Raw genomic sequence first — 16,168 nt, forward strand, 5'->3', positions numbered from 1 at the left:
GTATCAGTGTCTTTCTTAATAGACTCCAAGGCGTCATCGATGTGAGAACTGAAGAGCGATTCACCATCATATGGCATATCAAGTATCTTGGATTGGACTTCCTGCCGAAAAGAGGTGGATTTTAACCAACCCTGGCGACGGAGGGCAGCTGCACTTGCAAGCAGACGGAAGCCTGTACTAGCAATATCGACTGCACAGTCGATCATTTCTTCCGAAGCTCTCTGACCATCATGAAGAATCTGCTAAGCGTCCGCCTTGGAAGCTTCAGGTATAAGATCTATTAATGCAGATATGTCCGACCACATCTGCCGGTCATAGTGTCCCAAAATGGCTAAGGCATTGGCCGCACGGACAGAAGTGGAAGCCATGGTTGAAAACTTGCGGCCAATAGCGTCTAGGCGTCGACCCTCTCTATCTGGAGGTGCGGTAATTGTAGACACTGGGTTCTGGGCTCGACGCTGTGCAGCTTGAGTTACTACTGAGTCCGACTTAGGGTGAGAAATCAAGCATGCCGGAGAACCAGTTGGGGCCTTGTATTTTTTCTCAAGGCGCGGTATTTGAGCAGGCAACGAGTTTGGAGTTTGCATGAGTTTAATTCCCTCCTTCCAAACAAAATCGATGATCGGAATCGTGTGGACCTGCTTATAAGGCTTATCCTTAAAATCATAGAGGAAACAGTCCTCCTCACGTTGCGATCTAGGCAATTTGAAACGCTGAGCCGCTTTATCCATTAGAAGATGAAAACTGGCGATATCTACAGGAGGTGATTCACCAGAGTGTCCTGGTTGAGGAGAAGGCGTCTGCGCTCGGTAATCGTCCCACTCCGCCTTATCCTGGTCGCCTGCATCTTCGTCCGAATTGTCAGGGACCTCTCTGTCCTCACGATCTGGGACTGCCTCATCATCCGCATCGTGCGGATAAACCGTAGTATGGATTCTGATTGCCGTCTGAACCTGAGACAAAGTTGTAGGTGGTAACGTTGGCGGAAGAGACGGTGGAGGCAGTGCAACGGTAGCAGGAGATGGTACAGGAGTACCTTGTGGCGTTGTCGGGAAACGACGGTTGTAATCATCCAGCATATGTTGGAGATTTGTGTTCAAGGTTAACGGTATCGTAGCCATAGGCACTTGGACCAACTGTTCCTCAGGTTGAGACTCTTGGTCTCCGCCATCTTCGTCAGTGTCCGTGTCCTGACATTTGATATTCAAGTCAGAGGGGCTATGGGCTGCCCCAAACGTGTCACCTTCATTTTCAGAGTCAGTTTCGTGCTCGGATGTAGTGGCAAACATTGGAGAAGGTGGTTGCTGTAGGAGAGTAGGGTCTGCAATTCTATGGTCACCCCAGATTTTTGCTTTTTGCTTCACTGGTTTACGACTTTCCCTGGCTGTGGGCCTGCTAATCAGACCCACAGCCTAGCTGTTCTCTCTCTAAATTGACATCCATGTACTTTAGGTGCATTTACCAATTACAGTCTTTACTATCTAGGACTAAAACTACTGGAAATCTGGACACTAGGGGCCAGATGTAGGTGTCTAAATACCGGTCGGAAACACCGATTTTCGGCCGTTTCCGACCGGTATTTGGACATTGGTATGTAGGGCTGTGAAAAACATACAGATTCGGTAATTTTACCAAATCGGTAATTTTACAGATTCGGTAAAATTACCGATTGGTAAAATTACCGAATCTGTATTTTCTTATGTAAGTAGCACTTTAAACAGTGCTACAGGGCCTTTAGAATTCGTTATTTACCATGGAATACTATTCCATGGTAAATAACGAATTCCAGTGTACATGCACATCTGTGCATGTACACCTGTGCCATGTGGCACACAGACATGCCCTAAGGGCATGTCTGTGTGTCACATGGCACACAAGCCAGGAACAGGGGTGCAACAGGGTGTCAAAGTGACACTCTGTCACCCTTGCAAATTCGGTAATTTTACCGATTCTGTAATTACAGAATCGGTATTTCCCATTGATTCCTATGGGCTTCAAAGCCCATAGGAATCAATGGGCAATACAGATTCGGTATTTACAGAATCGGTAAATACCGAATCTTAACGATTCGGTATTTACAGATTCTGAAATACCTACATCTCCCCCCTTCATATTTACCACTTCTTAAATACCGAATCGGTAAAATTCGGTATTTAAGAAGTGGTAAATAAGAATTACCTACATCGGGCCCCAGGAGAGTTAATCTACCCTTGAGCACCGAAATGCTCTTGTTACCTCACCCACGGGCTGCGGGTGCGTAGGTGTCAAAGAGTCGGGTTTTCGCGTCGAAGTCAATGGAGCCTTGAAGGAGGATGCTGCAGGCGACCAAGTGGAAGATGCCCGGTGCGATCCACGGGTGGATCGAGGAAGAAGAGGACCTGAAAGCAGAGGGGACAGTGTTCAAAGTCACTAGTCAGTGACCGGAGAGGAACCTGGAGGGAACCAGATGCTTTTGTCGCGATCAGGTGAAGAGTGGACGCTTGTCTCTGCAGCCACGTGGACCAGGAGGTGTCTTCGACGACCAGGATGGAGGCACGAGCTGTCCCACGCAGGCTCTCGCTGTCGGCGGTGTCGGATCCGGATTGGGAGTCAACAGGCCCTGGCAAAGGCAACCCACACGGTGAGTGGAAACGGCGTCTGGAGTGAACCAGGAGGGTTGCTCCTCTTTTGGAAGGGAGCAAGGGCCAGTCTGGAGCAACCAGACCAGCAGTGAAGATTTTAAGGATCGTCGTCTAGGAGGCCACTAGCCAGCCGGCAAGTGACCAGACAACGCGTCGAGCAGCAACCAAGCAAAAGGGCCCCATGCAGATCTCGTGGATGCTGGAGGGCTGGTCTTTGGTGAAGGGGCTGCTCGGGCTTCTCAATCCCCAAAGCACTTGGTCGAGTTTACCTCGGGAGTCGTGCTGGAAGCGAAGTGCAGGTTCTTTCAAGATGGCCGGTCCCACGTGTCTCGTCGCACCCACGGGTCTCAGCTGTGCTGCAGATGTGAGTTGAGGTCGGAGAGGTCTGGGAATCCGGGTCTCGAAGACACCTCCTGGTCCACGTGGCTGCAGAGACAAGCATCCACTCTTCACCTGATAGCGACAACAGCATCTGGTTCCCTCCTGGTTCCACTCCGGTCCCTGGCTAGTGACTTTGAACACTGTCCCCTCTGCTTTCAGGTCCTCTTCTTCCTCGATCCACCCGTGGATCGCACCGGACATCTTCCACTTGGTCGCCTGCAGCATCTTCCTTCAAGGCTCCATTGACTTCGACGCGGAAACCCGACACACTTTGACACCTACGCACCCGCAGCTCGTGGTGAGGTAACAAGAGCATTTCGGTGCTCAAGGGTAGATTAACTCCTAGTGTCCAGATTTCCAGTCGTTTTAGTCCTCGATAGTAAAAACTGTCCGTACTTACCTTTTTCGTAATCTGTACTGTCCATTGACTTTGTTCCGCATCTCGCGTGTGAGTTCACACTCTACACACGCATCCCGTGGGCCTCCTATTACTTACCTGAGGTTAGGATAGTGTAGTCCCAGCGAACCTACAGCCTCTGGACAGCTCCCTTCCTTCCATCGATTTCCTTATACCATTTACTTAGTATATGGTTTGTCGTGCCCCTAGGGCACCATTGTAATTTTGTGCAACTTATCGTATTTTTCCTAAGAGATTGTCATGTGCTTAGCCCTCTGACCTCATAAAGAGTTCAGAGGTGTTGTGTTATAAATAAATATACTGTTTATTTTCATAACAACCTGTGTGGTGTCCTTTCATCTGGTATTCAATGGATTATATGTGGTAAAACAGCTGGCTTCACATGCTAAAAGAGTTTAGCCTAAGACTGCTTTGTCCATGCTACCATTAGGATAGCTGGTCTATAAGGTTGACTTACAACCAATCACCATAAGGGTTGTTTGGACTGATACACGGTGATCACTAGAACTAGTGAGCATCATATATCAGGCTAACTTCTCACAGTTGCAGCTCTGGAGCAGAGATCTGTTGGCACGGAGCCTTATTGCGACGATGGGAGGAATCAGCAGAGGATCCGGAAGTCTTCAAAGGCACTAACGGCAATGAGACAAAGGAAGCCGGTGTCACCGTCGACGGGGCCGTCGACGGTATCGTCAACGGTACTGATTTGGCTACCGACGAGGATGATTTTGAAGAACTCTTTGTTGACGGAGTCGTCGTCGGGGTCCCCGTCGACGGACGATCCATCGTAGACGAAGTCGTCGACGGTGCAGTCGTCGACGGAACAGTCGTCGACGGCGCGGTTGTCGACGGATCAGTCGTCGACGCAGGTAGATCCTCCGTAGACGGAGTCTTCGTCGACGGGGCTTTGGTCGACGGAGTCTTCGTCGACGAGACCTTGGTCGACGACGACGAAGATTTCTTAGAAACTTTCTTCGACGAGGATTCCTTCTTCTTCGTCGACGAGGTGATGGGAATCGTCGACGGAACAGGCTTGGATGGCCAAGAAACTCTCGTCGACATGTATGCTGTCGACAAGACCGTCGTCGACGATGAAAAAGCTGATGCCGTCGTCAGCGTCGTCGTCGAGGATGCAGACAATGCGGTTCTCGTCGTCGGAACGCTCGTAGATGGTCCCGTCGACGACGGAACTCTAAGAGGCGTGGAAACACCCCGAGAGTCAGGTCTCGTGGGCGTAGTGGTAGTAGGAGTGGTAGGAGACACCACAGAAGCCAAAGGCAGGGCTAATTTCTTCTTTTTGAGGAAAGGAAATGGAAAATCCTGTACACTACCACGCTTAGAGGCTGAAGAAGGAACAGATTGAAAACTCGCTGCATCTGACAGGGCAGAATCTTTGTCCTTTAGACGTTGTAGCCAAAGGAGAAGACGGCCTTCTCTGTCCTTAAGAGTCTTAGTAGAAAAAGTTCTACAGAACTTGCAACTGCCAGCCTCATGATCAGGATATAAACAATAAATAGACTTCTGGTGGGGGTCCTTCTCAAAAAGGCGCAGCTTCCCACAAGAAGAGCAAGTTTTGAATAAAGACTTCTTACTTGACATGTTGAGAAAAGACTGGAACTAGAAGATTTGAGTTGAAAACTGAGCAGAGCTCAGGGAGACTCCCTTCACACGACGTGCGGTAGAAAATCTGAGGGCTTGAGCTTCTGAGGAGAAGGTTCTAGAGGGTGCTGGTGCCTGATTGGCTGCAAATTGGACTAACATAATGACACTAATGTGTTACAAGTAGTTTTTCTCTTTCCATGCATTCCTATGTAGGAATCATTTTGGAGGTTTTCAGTTGTATTTCCTCTTCTTTTATTATGTACTATGTTTTCATATATATACATATATTTAGCATTATTGCTATTTTATTTACCGTGGGACTCCCACTTCGACGACGGGGAATATTCAACCATGTGAATCTATGAAAGACACCCCTAATACTGGAGAACGCTAGTGTTGACTGCACAAGCTACGGTATCAGCTGCATCTAAAGCGCACCTAATAGATGTGTTAGAAGATAATTTCCCCTCTTGAATTAGGTCATTAGCTTTACTTTTATGTTCATCTGGCAAGGACTGCATTAATTTTTCTAGTTCGTCGTAATGAGCCCTGTCATAGTGAGCTAAAAAAGCTTGCCATCTTGGGTGTTCACCAGTTATTGGCTGCTTGTGCAGCTACTCTCTTGCCATAGGCATCTATGAGTTTGGACTCTTTATAAGGAGGAGGGGCATGTCCTGTGGTCGGTGAGTTTGCTCTTTTGTGAGCGTTAGAGACTACCAGGGAGTCTAATGGAACTTGACCTTTAATGTAGATAGGTTCAGTAGGTGCTGGCTTGTTTACTCTGGGTGTGACAATCCTTGCATGCACAGGGTCTTTAAAAATCTTGTCTGCGTGTTTAAGCATTCCCTTGACCATAGGAAACGTTTGTGTTACTCTTTGAGAGGAACTTAAAGTCTCAAAGAGCAAATCATATTTAAGGGTCCCTGTATGAAGTTCTACCCCATGATACTGAGCAGCCCTATTCAGTAGCTCTATGTATCCTATATTGTCATCTGGTGGGGAGGGTTTGGAAGGGTACAGATCCGGACTATTATCAGTATTAGGATCTGTATTGTAATCCTCCCATGGATCAGAAATAATGTCCTGAGGTATATCACCATTCCCATCATTTTGATGATCAGGTTGACTGTGGTTGTGGGGAATTTATGGGTGTAATTAATACATTTGGGTCAATGCATACAGGAGGTGTAATAGGAGGAGGAGAAGGATTGGCACCCACATTCTTCCATTTAAGTGGAATGTGGTAGTCTTCCTGCAATTCTGCTTTCCTTTTAGCTGGTAATTTTACATGAAAATGTCCAGTGTCTGGATTGATAGCCAGCTCCTTTTGTTTCGGTCGCCGTATTTGAAGGTGGAACGTTGAAACGAGGCTCTGTGGCTGGAAGAAGAGGAGGTGGACTGGTTTTCGGTGCCGGAATATTAGGTGCCAAAGGTTTCGGATCCGAAGGTTTCGGATCCCAAGATTTATTTTTTGGTGGGGAGGGGATAGTCACTATTACATGCTTGAATTTTGATGCTGAAGGTTTTGGATCGTGTCCTAACGGGCCGACTCGACGCCCGATACGGAAGGCTTTGATGTATGTTTCGGTGCCGGGCCGGAGGGCGGGGTGTTCGAAACCTTTTCTCGGTGTCAACCTTGTACGGAAGGCAGAGGAGGCACCGGAGCCTTTTTCTTCTGTAAATATTGGGGCAGGGAAGTGTCAGTACTCATTGTACGCTGACCCAGTGTTTCCTACTCTTCTGTGTTGGAGTCAGCTTCGGATACGGAGACGTGTTCCTCCTTTTCGTCTGCTTACGGAGCGTGGGATTCTTCACGGTCAGAATCTTCCCCAAAGATATCCGGTGCGGAGCCCCTCTGTTGATGAATTTCATGACGTCGAGCCCGACGGTCATGGAGGGTCTTCTTGGATCGAAAAGATTAGCATGCGTCGCAGTCCTGTTCGTCTTGTTCCGGGGGTAGATGCAAATTGCACACTTCGTGCAAGTCGGTTCGCGGAAACTTAGCGCGACACTCGGCATAGAATTTAAATGGAGTCTGTTCCATTGACTGCTAGAGGGCCCATTGTGGGTAGGCCTCCTTGAATCTTCAGATCGAAGACCTTGAATGGAAATGATATGCGGAGAATGGGAAACTTGAATGAGAAACAATAACGTAGAAGGTATTGGATTGCGCACCAAGGGGAACCCGAGAAACAGTGTCTAACCGGAGCGCAGCAATTCACGTCCAAACCTGATGGCGGAAAAAAACATCTAACAATGGAGTCGATGCCCATGCACACTATCACCGAAAGGAGGAGTCACCTGCCTCGTGACTGGAAAAGACTTCTTCAAAGAAAAACAAAGTGCAAACATCCGGACCCAACACTAGATGGCAGACTTATGCAAAGCATGTGATCTACAGCTCACATGCCATAAACAAAAAAGTACCCTAAAATGCAGGAGCTACTGGACCTAAATTAGGTGCTGAGCCAACCTGCTCCTATGGACAAGAAATTATCCTCTCCTTCACAGCGATATTGCTTTTAGCCCGAACTCTGAGTAGCAGTAGTGACTATTGACTCAGCGCTATTTCTCACTGTTTGACACCGGGGGAATCCTGTCAGTGACTACCTATGGGGCCAGTAGGTTCCCTAAAAATAAGTATGTTTAAATTTCCCATGATGAGTCTGCACAATAACGGGTCTGCCTGTCTCTAAATTGATTACTATGTCGATATCAATGCTCGCACTAATGTACCTGGAAGTTTTTTTTCTCACATGTGCAGTGGATGTGCATGTTTTCGGATGTCCATGAGTACACGAGGTGCAGAATGGGTGATGAACGATTTGTTCCCCACACTATATGTGGCATATATGTAAAAAAGCTTTTCATAGTCCACCTCAGAGAGCAGGACTACGAATTTTTGATTCAATCCTAATTGGTGAAGGAATCACTTGCATAATCTCGGTATAATGACCTCAAAAAAATCTCCTGTGTTTTTTACAGGTACCAAAATATAGTTTGGTGGTGCCAAATATGACAGTATTAATATATGTGTGAGTGCATGCATGGAATGAGTGTGCAACACTTCCTCACATTTATTTGAAATGGGAAACAATCAATACTTACTAACCAGAGTGGGACTTGGATAGTCCTGGCGAAACCTTTAGCAAAAAAACAGCTGAAACATGTTGACAATGCCAATATTGTCTTTCAAAATTAAAAATTTATCTAGCAAACTCCTACATTTATAAACTTCCCCTTTCTCAGTACACTTTTCTAAAACCTGTAAGCCACCAAACAAATTGCATCCCCCACAAGAGGTGTTGAGCCCACCTGGAACAAAAAAACGTACTGAGTGAGGACTCGATGATAAACCATGCCACACAGAAATATGGGGGTGAGAGTCTGCTAGAAAGACAGAAGTTCAGTCCTTTTTCTGTTAAAAGCTGAAATTACCTCCTTGTGGTTTTTGTGTTTCTATTTAGGGGACTGAGGTAACTATCCCACTGCCCCAGTTTCCCTCTTGTAGTTTGTTGACTACTGTTAGAAAACAGTCCAATCACCTACTTTTCTTAGGTAACTGGATTTAACAAGACACGCAGCAATGAACAAAGGCAGATGAAGTCCAGAGCCAAAAAATTCTGGAGACATGCAACAAAAAGACATGAATTGAGGCAGATACAGTAAACGATAAACACACAATTTCATTAATGACATTGCGATTGTGCTCCGAATGTGAGTAAATCTATCTCTTTCAGGACTAAATCAAAAAATGCATATACTTTGTCTAGAATGGAAGACAGAAAATGTGAGACTATTATGCTATGTCAATGGATGAGACTTAACTAGGACCAGTGCTCAAATACATGACATCCAGAATCGCACATCCCCCAATTTATGTACAAAGGTTAAAGCGGTGAGGAGCGGAGCCCTATGCCATTACTAATGAAGCACTGCCCAGCGTACTAGGACAAGAAAGAGTGTTTTAAAATCACTTAGTACAGAGGAGTAAGAAAGTTAAAGTATGAAGAATTCCTTTTATGCACAGTTCTCTGGGAACTAATCCAGACATAATATCTGATCAGATGTGGAACAGCCCAAAGTTACTCTCATTGAGACACCACTATTTACAACCAACAGTAGCAGAGAAATATCAAGAAGCTGCAAAACATATACACTACACAAATTACACAATGTCAAAGAAAAACAGCACATTCCATTTGACCCTGTTACCTCACCATTGGCCCTGAGTCACCGGCCTCCCCCGGCATCCCTTTCTCACCGGAAGGACCCTGAAGGTAGAAGAAAGTAGATATTTTGTTAGTGAAATGCCTACCGGGGAACACGCACATCTCTGAAATATAAACGCCCCCCCCCTTGATATTGACAAAATTGAACAAACTCCTGCACTTTCTCATGTAGTGACTGTCCTTTTACCTCAAAGCCAGTTGCACCTGCTGGTCCGACCTGACCGGGGGCTCCGGGAACTCCCTGTTAAAAAAACAATAGGGTTTTAAAGCCAGTGCTTTAAGCACTGCAAGAAATGTAAAACAGTCAACCATCTGTGACATACATCCAGCATTCTCTGTTAACCATATTAACTAACACCCAGGAGGGCAATGGCACTGTTACTGCAACTGAAATGCTCCTCTTGTTGTGTAATGCAACTCAAATGCATTATCATTATATTACCCTATTAAATTGAGAATCCTACGTGTAAATGTTTTTACTCACAACAAATTGCACAACTTGCAACTTGCCAAGCAAGAACTCTCTTGCTTTAAATTTGTATATACATGGTTACAGACAGTAGAGTGCAAGCATGGCAGTGAATTGAAAAGGTTTCTAGGTGCCTAGTCCATTGCACCAGGCCTAATTACAGACACTCAAACAGATAATATCAGGAGGTTATTTTTGATTCTTTTAATTGTGTCATCAATTAGGATCAAACAACAAAGTTGCAAAATAATGCAAAGAATATGAATTTATGGAAGACTGCCACTGCAAAACGTAAAGAACAAGTTACTTACCTTCGGTAACGCATTCTCTGGTGGATACAGTATGTGCCTATGGATTCCTTACCTTTTGAATACCCCCTGAGCCAGCATTCCACGGGAAATTATTTCCTAGCTCTCCCACGTCGACGAGGACGTCACAATAGACAGGCTCCGCTCGCGGCACCGTATGACATCATCAGAGCCACAAAAGTACCTTGTTGGCGTGCTGATGTCAGTTCCACCCATTTTTTCCGGGCCACCGAGGCAAACGGGCGGACCGACACATTTTCAAATATATACATAGCATATCAAATATATACACATATTTAAAATCACAAATGCATAATATATAAAGGCAAAGAGAAATAGAAAGGGAAAACCATTTCTCATTATTAAAATATAAACATGATTAAAATGTAAAACAATTGGTAGAAGCTGGTGGACAACGGGGAGGCGGGTGGGACCGTGAGGAATCCACAAGCAGATACTGTATCCACCAGAAAAAGCGTTACCGAAGGTAAGTAACTTGTTCTTCTGATGGATACTTCTGCCTGTGGATTCCTCACCTTTTGAATAGACTCCCAAAGCCATACCTCTCACGGAGGAGGGTGTCCATCTGACTAGACCAAAAAATCCTGCAAAACCGAATGAGCAGAATGGCCATCCCTCCTAACCTCAGGGTCCAAGCAGTAAAGCTTTGCAAAGGTGTGGAGGGAGGCCCAAGTTACTGCTTTACAGATAACAAGAACAGGAACACATTTAGCCAAAGCAGAAGAAGTAGGCTTTGCTCTGGTGGAATGAGCTCTGATACCTTCTGATGTCCTTCTTGGCCAGGGCGTAGCAAATTTTGATGCACAAGATATTCCACCTGGAAAGAGTCATCTTGTGCACAGCCTTGCCTTTCATCTTCCCAACATAGCCCGCGAAGAGCTGATCGTCCATCCTCAGATCTCTTGTCCGATCCAAATAAAAGCAGACAGCTGTCTTAGGGTCCAAACGATGCAGTCTCTCTTTCTATTTAAAAGGGTGAGGGGGAGGATAGAAGGTGGGTAAAGTAATGGACTGTCCCATACAAAAAGGTGTAACCACCTTGGAAAGGAAAGCAGCCCTGGTCCTTAGATCCTTAGAACCAACTTATCCGCATGAATGGTCAGGAAAGGAGGTTTTGAGCCTGAAGCTCATTTACCCTCCTAGTAGAGGTAATGGCAATCAAGAAAACTGTTTTAAAAGAAAGAAGCCTCAACGGGCAAGAATGAAGAGGCTCAAAAGGAGAACACATTAAAAAAGTAAGAACTAGATTCAAATCCTACTGAAGCATAATGAAAGGTGTGGGAGGGAACTTATTTGTAAGGCCCTTAATGAACCTCATGACAATGGGGGACTTGAATAAAGACGGCGGGTCCGGCAAACATAGAAAGGACGACAAAGCTGATAAATAGCCTTTGACAGTAGGTACAGCACAACCTTGTTGTGCCAAAGAAAATGAAAACTCCAAAATAATAGACAAACAGGCCTTTAGAGGATCAATGTCTCTCTCTCTGCACCACTTAACAAAGCAGGACCATCTGGAAGAGTAAACAGACTTAGTGGAGTGTCGCCTGGATGATATAATAACATACACTATATCCGGCGGGACAGAGAAGGAACTCAGGTTGCCCCGTTCAATCTCCAGGCATGAAGGGGCAAGCTCTGGAGGTAGGGGTGTAGAACCTGCCCCTGCGACTGCGAGAGGAGATCTGCCCTGAGAGGGAGACGGAGTGGCGGGTAAGATGAGAGGTGAAGTAGATATGCGTACCATTCCCTTCTTGGCCAATCCAGTGCGCTCAATATGACTTGGGCCCAGTCTTGGCGATTTTTCCTCTGAACCCGAGGAATCAAGGGTATGGGTGGAAATGTGTAAAGCAGTTGTGTGCTCCAATCTATCTGAAATGTGTCCCCTAACTCCCCCCTGCATCGGATACTGGAGACTGCAGAACAACAGGCAGTGCGCTGTGTGGCAAACAGGTCCAACCGAGGAGATCCCCACATCTGAAAGATGCGATGGACCACCTCCGGATGAAGCCACCATACTTGATCGGCCGAGTAACGCCAACTGAGACTGTCCGCACGAACATTTAGCACACAAGCAAGATGATTTGCAAACACACAAATCCGTTGACCCTAAGCCCAAGACCAGAGTCCCAGAGCCTCTCGGCAGAGACCATACGGCCCTACACCTCCCTGTTTGTTGATGTACCACATCGCGGTAGTGTTGTTGGTCAGGATCTGGACCGACTAACCATGAAGGGAAGGAAGGAAAGCCTTTAGTGCCAAACGTATCGCCTGCAATTCCAACAGGTTGATATGAAACAACCTGTTCTCTTAAGACCAAAGACCTTTGATCTCCAGATCCCCCAGATGAGTACCCCACCCTAGAGTGGAGGTATCCGTGATCACTGTGGCCACCGGCGGAGGAGGCTGAAAGGGCTTTCCTTGAGACTGGTTGCCCTCCACACTCCACCAAGTCAGCTCCGCTGCAGCTTCTCTGGAGATTCTGATCTTCTCCCCAAGATCTCTGTTGTGCTGATACCACTGCCTGCGAAGGCACCACTGGAGTGCCCTCGTCCCAGCGTGCATGGTTGACCAACAGAATGCAGAAAGCGAACAGACCGAGCAGGCGAAGAACCTTCAGGACTGGAACAACCGCTCCATCGTGAAATAAAGGAATTATCTCCTGTATGTACAGAATTCTCGGCGAAGGCGGGTATGCACGACATACAGTAGTGTCCAGTATTGCCCCTATGAACAGGCTGTGCTGAAAAGGCACCAGGTGAGATTTGGGTAGATTTATCGAGAAACCCAATTTGAACAACAGGTGAGCTGTTACCTGCAAGTGGCGCGAAACCAACTTTGGTGACTGTGCTTTCAAAAGCCAGTTGCCCAGGTAAGGGAAAACAGGAACCCCTGACCTTCTGAGAGGAGCTGCTACCATCGCCATCACCTTTGTAAAGACTCGAGGTGCGGAAGTAAGACCGAACGGAAGAACCACAAACCGATAATGTTGGAACCCTACCGTGAACCGGAGATACCTCCGATACGACTTCAGGATGGGAAGATGACAATACGCATCCTGTAGATCGATGGATACCATCAAGTCTTCCTGTTGCAGCGCAAGAAAAACCTGAGCCAAGGTCAACATTTTGAACTTCTCCTGTCTGAGTTAAAGGTTCAAAATCCTGAGGTCCAAGATTGGTCTTAAGCGACCGTTCTTTTTGGGGATCAGGAAATACCAGGAGTAGCAACCCTTACCCCTTTCCTGCTCCGGAACCACCTCTCTCGCACTTTTTTGAAGCAAAGTAAGAACCTCCTGCTGTAAAAGCAGTAAGTGGTCCTCTGAGCAACAACCCTGGCGAGGAGGGTAAGGAGGAGAAACACTCCAAAAAGGGAAGGGCATACCCATTCTCTACAAGATTCAAGACCCAACGATAGGACGTGAACAGGCTCCAATCTTGTAGAAAGTGGGACACCCGACCTCCAACGCGACCAACATGTTCTAAGATGGGTGATCTATAACTGCTTTCCTTATGCACCAACGGTGGCGGGATGGGAGGTAGAGGAAGAGGAGGAGGATTGTTGACCAGCTGCTCCCCTGAGACCTCTTTTATTCTTCCCTCTGTATGACTTGTACAAGGGATTCTGCTGTTGCTGACTCTGTTGAGATTGTTGGCAGCCACGAAATGAAGCAGACCTCCCAAATCCATGATACTGCTTGTAGCCGTATCCTCTAGACTGCACCTGGAGACCCAGAGACCTTGCAGTAGCCCCCATGGCTTTGAAACGCTCTAAGGCTGAGTCCACCTTTGAACCAAAGAGTTTTGACCCATCAAATAGCAAATCCAGCAAGGTCCCCTGAACATCAGAAGAGAAACCAGACGATCGAAGACATGCCTGTCTCCTTGCAGCCACAAAAGACCCCATCACACGAGCTACAGAGTCAGCAGTGTCCATGCCCGACTGAATCACCTGACGTGCCGCAGCCTGTGAATCAGAAAGGACTTCTAAGAAATGAGCACGATCTTCTTCAGGTAACTTCGGAGCTAGGTGCATGACTGAGTCCATCAAAGCATGGATATACCTCCCAAGAAGGCAAGTTGCATAAGTGGATTTAAGAGCCATACTTGCAGAAGAGAACACTTTCTTTGCAGCTTGCTCCATCTTTTTAGAATCCCTATCACCAAGAATGGTAGGGAAAGAACCAGAGGATTGCTTTGAATAAGAAGCCTGGACAACCAAACTTTCCGGCGTAGGATGTGATGATAAAAACGCCGGATCTCCAGGAGCGGGCCTGTACCTTCTCGATATGGAACGAGAAACCGCAGGAGCAGATAAAGGCTTCTGCCACACCTCCAGGATTGGTTCCGTCAAAGCATCCCTAAAGGGAAGCAACGGCTCAGAAGTTGAAGAAGAAGTATTAAGACCTTCTGTAAGAATATTAGATTTCACCTCAGCTGAGGGAAGCTGAAGACCAAGTAAATCAGCCGCCTTTCTTATGACCACATGATATGGAGCAATGTCTTGTACAACCCCTGCATTTGCAGATGGAAGATTAAACTCAGGAGAAGTATCAAGGCCCCTAGCTCCATGAAGGCCTTCAAACTCTTCCATAGAGTGAACAATCTCCCCTTCTTCCTGATTCTGTGTATTCCTCCTCTTCAAGGAGCCTCTGCGCCTCTCTCCTAGAGCGTTGTTTAGGAATCGGAGTCGGTGGAGCCATACGCGGCGCCGTTGAAGACATCAACGACGTCGACGGAGGAGACTTAGCTTCGAACCTCAACGCCGATCGAACTCGAGGCAGCGCCGACTCAGCAACCAAAGGAGTCGGAGGAGCCGGAATCGAGGATCTCGGCGCCGGGAAATGCCAAGCCGGAGTTGATGGCAAGAATGGCATGAAGGTTGCCTGGGGATAGAATTGAGGAACACCCAGGTTAAAGGCCAAATAACCCACGGGGCCTGAAGGCGCACCGATGGAGCAGAGGCTCTGGCAAACATGCAAAACATTTCATTGAGAAATGTGAAGAATCTGACCCAGGAGCTGGAAAACGAGGATATGGATCCGTACCTTCCTGAAGAGGAGTCACCTGAGGTCGAACTGGAGGCTGCGGAGCCGGGGACGGCGCCCGCACAGGTGAAGCCACCCGGCCTGGAAAGGACTCCCTAGGCACCGCAGACATCGCTGGAGCCGGTGAATCTTCATGCTGCGAAGAACCTTTTAAAGCCGGCGACCCCCGAACCAGAGATGGAACAGGCATCACCCGAGGAGAAAGAGATGGAGATTAAAAGTCTTTCCTTCGAGGTCGCTCAGCCGGAGTCGACAAACTCGACCTCAAAGCCCTGGCCTTCGAAGAACTATGTCGAGAGCCATGTCTTTTTCTGTTTCTTCGACTTCGAAGTATGAGAAGATGAAGACTTTACCCTCTTCCGACCTCTCTTCTCCTTCTTGGCTTTGGTCATTAACAGCTTGGCTTTATGCTCCTTAATTGCCTTGGGATTCATCTTCCTGCAGCTTCGACATTCTTCGACGTCATGGTCCGAAGATATGCACCAGAGGTAGACATATGCCCGCCACACTCTCTGCAGGGTTTAAATCCCGTCTTACTAGAAGTAGCCATCAGGAACAAACAAGAGATACAAAATTTTCTTAGAAGAAAATGAAGAGCCCCTAGAAAACCGTTAAGCGTCGATGGTGTGGAAAAAAGGGAACTGACGTCAACACGCCGACGAGGTCCTTTTGTGGCTCCGATGACGGCATATGGTGCCGCAAGCAGAGCTTGTCTATTGTGACGTCCTAGTCGACGTGGGAGAGCTAGGAAAGTATTTCCCGCGGAATGCTGGCACAGGGGGTATTCAAAAGGTGAGGAATCCACAGGCAGAAGTATCCATCAGAACCCTACCGCATGCAAGAGCAGAGCAGTGCTTCTACCAAGGTTATATAGACATTCTCAAATTTGGTATTGCCAATAGTGCAGATAACAGTACACATTCTACCATGCAAGGATGCACAGCAGTTTCCTGCTTCTGGTGTTACTGGGTGGTTATGACCTATAATGACCTTGCCAGGTGCCACTACTGAGATTGTGGGGTTACCACAATGTAAACACAGCTCCTGCTTTTCTCACAGAGTTGTTGGT

General features: G+C 47.1%; 1 protein-coding gene across 1 annotated transcript in view; it reads right to left on the reverse strand.

The window, feature by feature from the left end:
- LOC144752426 (uncharacterized) overlaps nt 1-16,168 on the reverse strand; it is a 1,170,660-nt gene that overhangs the window by 220,729 nt on the left and 933,763 nt on the right. Inside the window, exons 50-51 of the mRNA XM_078640356.1 lie at nt 9,442-9,495; nt 9,243-9,296 (exon numbers count right to left, since the gene is read on the reverse strand). Of these exons, the coding sequence (XP_078496482.1) occupies nt 9,243-9,296; nt 9,442-9,495 (108 nt within the window). The remainder of the gene's footprint in view (nt 1-9,242; nt 9,297-9,441; nt 9,496-16,168) is intronic.

This window comes from Lissotriton helveticus, chromosome 5_1 (assembly GCF_964261635.1).
Source record: "Lissotriton helveticus chromosome 5_1, aLisHel1.1, whole genome shotgun sequence".
In the NCBI taxonomy this organism is placed as follows: Eukaryota; Metazoa; Chordata; class Amphibia; order Caudata; family Salamandridae; genus Lissotriton; species Lissotriton helveticus.